The sequence below is a fragment of the Ursus maritimus genome, unplaced genomic scaffold (genome assembly GCF_017311325.1).
Source record: "Ursus maritimus isolate PB19 unplaced genomic scaffold, ASM1731132v1 scaffold_20, whole genome shotgun sequence".
NCBI lineage: Eukaryota > Metazoa > Chordata > Mammalia > Carnivora > Ursidae > Ursus > Ursus maritimus.
This window is the reverse complement of record NW_024424453.1, coordinates 13,293,605-13,299,384: the sequence shown is the minus strand read 5'-3', so window position 1 is coordinate 13,299,384 and position 5,780 is coordinate 13,293,605. Positions and strand designations below refer to the sequence as shown.

Here is a 5,780-nt window from a genome sequence, read left to right as displayed (position 1 = left end):
AAAAAATTGTGTCTATTATCAAGATGCAGTTACTTATATACAGAATTGGAGTCTACATATGATTGTTTAATGAACTGAGTAAAGGCAGTGTGGATTTAGTGGCCTCTCTAACAGTTACCATGATTTAATTCTTTTATTTCAGAGAATGAAAATCAGATGTTAAGAATATTTTCTAGAAGACTTTTGGACATTATAATATGCTACTGTTACAGATTTTACTTAACCAAAACCAAAGCACATAGTTAAAGCCTTTTGTCTGTAGTTTTAAAACTGAAATGTTGATAGACATTAACCCCAAAGCTCTACATGTACTGTTTAGTAATACTGCTTTCTTCATGTTCATTTACTAGCAAACCCAGGAACACCCCCAATTTCCAGGCCCCTGGGTACGTGCTATATAGGAAGACAACTAAAAAGAGCTTGCATTTTCAATGAATTTATATCACTTTTGATAATAAAAACATGAGTGAGAATTGGCTTCCTCTTTGTTTTTCTAGTATGTAAAAATAAAGCCATCTTGGATTATTTTATCAAATATTTATTGATTCACAATGAGACACAGTCTCTGCTCTCAAAAATATACATAGATTATTAAAAGAATAGATAACATGTGTGGGCAAGTAATTACAAAGCAGCGTGATACGCACCATAATGGAGGTGTGACAGCAGAGTGATGGAGGGGGTGATTGGGTTTGAGATGGTGATGGGAGGTTGGCCAGATGAGATTTCATGGACCAAGTGATGGCATCTTAGGGTTTCATGGATGGGTTAGAGGGAGATTTACGTGTGCAGTGAGTGGTCCAGGGGCAAAAAGGAGCAAGACATGTTCTTACAGTTACAGATGTGTAATGAGTGTAATGGTCCAGGTATGGAAGAGCAGTTAGGAGATAAGGCCAGAAAAGTGGGTAAGTTCCAGGGCCTTCAGGGCCTTGGAGAACATGGGAAGAGGCCTGGGTTTCACCTATGGTGATCATGTTGGAGCCAGAGGCACCTTTACAGAGCATGACTGCTCTTTTGTGCGTTTTCTCTAGAAGATACAAATCCGTGCCCACAATTCTAGATAACCACATTTTAGTTTTTTTGAAGCACAAAGGGATTCAGGAAGAAACGTGGAGGTAAATAAGTACCTACAGGTTACCATCCTTTGCAAAATTTCCCGGTATGGATGCTATCAGTCGTGGGTCAGCAGTTCCATCTATAAATGTACCAAGAATGACACAATGGTGACATATCGTATTTCAAACATTTGTAATTCATGGTCTGCAAGGAATATTGTGGGAGGTATCAAGAAAACATGACATGGTTTCTGTCTTTAAAACATGTTGTCTTTCTTAAAGAATGCTAGCCATCTTTTGGGGATGCAGTCAGGAATATCGCTAACTAGCGAAGGGAAATTTGCCACGAGCGCCCTAACACATACCCAAACAGTGGGAGAAGTAGTTATTTTCCACCAGAGATGTGAAGCAGGAGGATAGGGGTTGTGGCCTAGAAAGGCTTTGCTGAGTTGGTGGCATGCGTAGTCAACTGCCATTAGAGTATTTGCTGGGCAGAGGGAGAATTCCAGAGAATATGAGTCCTGTATTCTTGCCCTTAAATTGTACACACTTAAGACATAAGCAAAGTACTATAGTACAGTATTTTATGTGGCTTAATAATGGTCTATGCCTCATATGGGGTACTGAAATAATGTCACTACTCTTGGTAGTAGGCTCTTTATAATGAGAAATTCCTTCACTCAGGCTTTCTCAGGGTTTTCTGACCCTATTTCAACTCCCCAGATGTTTCATATCTAGCATCCCTTTCAACCACTAGCTTCAGCTTTTGTCAAAGGATTTTCAAGTTTTTTTGTTTTTAAATCAGCAAGTATCAACAGTTGTGGGGCACCAAAGCAGTAGTGTTGTTTGAATTATGTATGTAAAAGAATGTGAGAAGGTGTTTTGGAAGGGAGGTTCTTAGTAATTTACATTTATCTATACTGTTTTCCAAAATGCTTTCAAAAAGATGACCTCTAGTGGCCACTTGCTTTCTGTTGCATTCTCTGACCAACACTTCATTCTGCTCATCAGTTAATCTACGTGGAATTAAAATTTATATAATACTTTCTGTAAACCAGGGTAATAACATGTAAGAAAACATTTGTCCCATCTGTTTTCCTTTCATTGCTTAAGCTTGATTTCAATATCAATTATCTTTTGAAGTCTTTCCAATTAAAAAGAAGGTGGCCATGATAAAGTTATCAGCTTAGAGTTATATTGTCTGTCTGAGTAGTTTGATTTTCTTGGGTCGATCCTGTGGTCTTTCTCCCTCTCATACAAGGCAGGCGCTCTGTGAATTTTTTACATAAGAATATGTATATTAAGGGATCCATGCAAATGTTAGCTGCTGCCAAAAAGAGAGTTGTTTCTTTAGCTATAAACAGTTGATTTTGCAACCTGCAGTCAGTTTTGCTGTTGGTTTGACTGTGAGTGTATGGAACTCTGGCAAAATGAAACGGAGCAAAACACACAAAGAATACAGCCACCACAACGAATACTTTACCTTCCAGCTTTGTGTTGTGTTTGCGGTCCTTACTTCTGGACTTTTTATAAGAGCTGTATACTTTTTTTGCAATCACCACATAAAACAGAAGCATTAGAACAAAAACCGTCCAGAAAATGAACTGGCATATGTAGTTCACCACCTGATGCCATTTCAGCCCCAGGGGGCCCTTCAAAGAGGCACACTTTTTCACAGATGACGGCGTTGCTTCCTTGTTGCTCAAGATCATATTTGGCAGAGAGATCAGGAACAAAAGGAGCCAGATGAGGGTCGAGACCATGTTTGCAAAAGCAGGTTTTTGTACGAAAAATTTTCCGAAAGGCCTGATGATCTTGAGGAATCTGTCAAAGGCTATGAAGCCCAGCAGAATGATGCCCACATACATGGTCTCATAAAAGATGACGGCAGAGAAGCGACACACAAAGGCCCTGAGTTGCCAGGGTCCGAGGTGTGAGTCAGAGAGGATTTTAAACGGAAGCATGAGCGTCATTATCAGGTCGGCCACCAAAGTATTTTTGAGGTAGACGATGAAGGTGGAGGAGCTGGGGATGTGAAGGAACACCCACAAGGCCAGAGTGTTCAGCAGGATGCCGATGCAGAACACGACAGTGTAGATGACTGGGAACACCAGCTGTGCTACCCGCGTGTCCCTGGGGCACCGCTCAGACCCATTGACGCCCGTTATCACGGTGGTGTTCATGGTCTCCAGTGTCAGCTGTTACAGATAAACACACACGCAAAGGCAAACAAGCATTTCACAGTTGCGAAGAACTACTTTTGAAAGCCGACTTAGGGGTGTAGCGCACTAACACCTTACGTTTACTCATCACAGGCAGTGCATGAGTTGCAAAGGCACACGTGGTTTCTAGCTAGAACTTTTTTAAACATGTACTACATTTTTGGTACTTGTAATATTACCATTGCTTTTACACCCTTACGAAACCCAAATAACAGGTTTGACCTCATTCGTAAGTGCTACTTTTAACATGGCAGTAAAACAAGACCCATTTAAGAAGTCCTAATTCACGTCAGATTGCTGCACGCTGTGTAGTTCCTTATGCTCATAATCTATGGTTTCTAGAATGTCTACCTTAAAGCGGATTTTTTTTCCCCCTTGAACATTTACTTTCTCTTACAAGCAAGCCCACTCATAATAAAAGTTGAAATTCACCTTTGTTCGGGAGGATCCTGAGCTCAGTGTCTTCTGATTGAGGCAGTTATTAGTTCAGCCCATGGAGAGCATGTGAAGCAAGTGTTGTTCTGCTTTCTTATACCGGGTTTCCTTCCTCATTTTCACGTGCGTAATGTGATCAATTAGAATGTCTTCATATTCAAACCTTTGCAGATTTTCTAATAAGAAGCCTCTTTTATTTCAAGCTTAGGTACTGTTAATCTAGTGCGACTTGAATATCTTTACGTTTTCTCATCTAATAACTTTTGGCAGTTTATCTTTTCCATCTATACAAAGAAAATTTTGAGTGCCTCTTGTATATAAACAATAGGTGGCAGAAAAATAAAGAAATTAGCCCCAAATTACAACCACATAGGAGAGAGTAAGAGTTGACTCTAAAATCAGAATCATCATCTGCCCTCTTGTAGACTGCCTTGTCCAGAAATCTGTGTTCAGTAGGCTGACCTCTTTATTTTTACATTTATCTTAGTCTTTTGGTCTTTTATCTCAGAGCGATTGACATATTTTCTAAAAGTTCGGGGCTGTTAGACACAGATTTGGGGGGTTAGAATCCCAGATCCAACAATTATTGGGTGCTAGATCATAGACAAATGCTTTAGGAGCTCTCTGCCTCAGTTTCCTCATCTATATAGTGGGTTTAACAATAGTATATACCTCATAACGTTATTGAGAAGACAAAAAGAGTGTCTAGAATAGTGCTGGGTATATATAAAGCACTAAAAAACGTTCATCCCTTAGTGCAGTGGTGAGTGAACTGCAGATTTCAACATAGATAATTTCACTCATTAGAAACCATTTTTGTAACAAGTTCTCAACATTTGCTGCAACATGGACGGCACTGGAGGAGATAATGCTAAGTGAAATAAGTCAAGCAGAGAAAGACAATTATCATATGATTTCTCTCATCTATGGAACATAAGAACTAGGAAGATCGGTAGGAGAAGAAAGGAATAAAGAAAGGGGGGTAATCAGAAGGGGGAATGAAGCATGAGAGACTATGGACTCTGAGAAACAAACTGAGGGCTTCAGAGGGGAGGGGGGTGGGGGAATGGGATAGGGCAGTGATGGGTAGTAAGGAGGGTGCATTGGGTGTTATACGCCAGTAAGGAATCATGGAACTTTACATCAAAAACTAGGGATGTACTGTATGGTGACTAACATAATATAATAAAAAAACTTTAAAAAAAAAAAGAAACCATTTTTGGAAATCTCTCTGTATTTAATGTTGTATGCGAAGTGCTAAAGACTCAGGAATTTCATCAGTCAGCCTTGGGCCGAAGTCCATAAAATGTATCCTTTAAATCTCTTCAAGTTTGAAAGGGTGTGATTGCTGCTTTGTGTAGAGAGGGTGGTTGTCCTTGAAAGAAATGTTTCCCTGCCCGATAGGTAAAGGGAAGAGGAAATGAGGAGGCCTTATGAGGGGAATGTGCAGTTCTCCATGGTGAGTTTCACTTCACGGTTTTTGCTGCATGTTTCACCACGGAGTTGGACCAGACTGTGGGGTTAGGTTGATGGAGAATTTTGGGATGGCTTGGTTTGGGATTCTGAGAAGGAAAGTTTCATGTCCCAATGGATGTTTAAAATATGAGGCAATAGGATGCCTGATAATTTTGTTGGAACTACCCAATGTGGCAAAGTTTAAAAAATCTGTGTTTGATTCAAATAACTTGTTTCTTGGAAATACAGATTCTGGATTTCATTAATGTGATGGAATGTAATTTAAACATATATCTCCTTGCTTCAGTAGAGGAAAAATAACAAACCATTTTTGCTTTTTAAGTAGAAGTATTTGACCTACATAATTAAGTATAAATTTCCTGAAATCTCCAAAACCATTATCTAGATGGAGGTTTGGAATAGTTTCAGTTTAAATAAGGAAATGCTGTACAAGATAATTTCATAATATGAAAACTGGAAATCACATTTTGGTCAACTTTCAAAATGTCCAAGTGTGGGAAACTTTCAAAAGAGGAACTGACTTAACGGTGCCCATTTCTAAAGTTATGGAATGTGTTCTTTTAAATGTGGCAAGTTTCAAAATGTTTGACCA

The 5,780-nt window shown here is 39.3% G+C and overlaps 1 protein-coding gene across 1 annotated transcript; it reads right to left on the bottom strand.

Moving 5' to 3' along the window:
- Positions 1–522: 522 nt before the first annotated feature.
- Positions 523–3,813, bottom strand: P2RY13 (purinergic receptor P2Y13). The gene is made up of 2 exons (XM_008707103.2): positions 3,710–3,813; positions 523–3,253 (listed from the first exon to the last, which is right to left on the bottom strand). Exon 2 carries the CDS (start codon positions 3,236–3,238, stop codon positions 2,237–2,239), a length of 1,002 nt encoding a protein of 333 aa, XP_008705325.2. The 5' UTR covers positions 3,239–3,253; positions 3,710–3,813; the 3' UTR covers positions 523–2,236.
- Between the last annotated feature and the right edge of the window lie 1,967 nt (positions 3,814–5,780).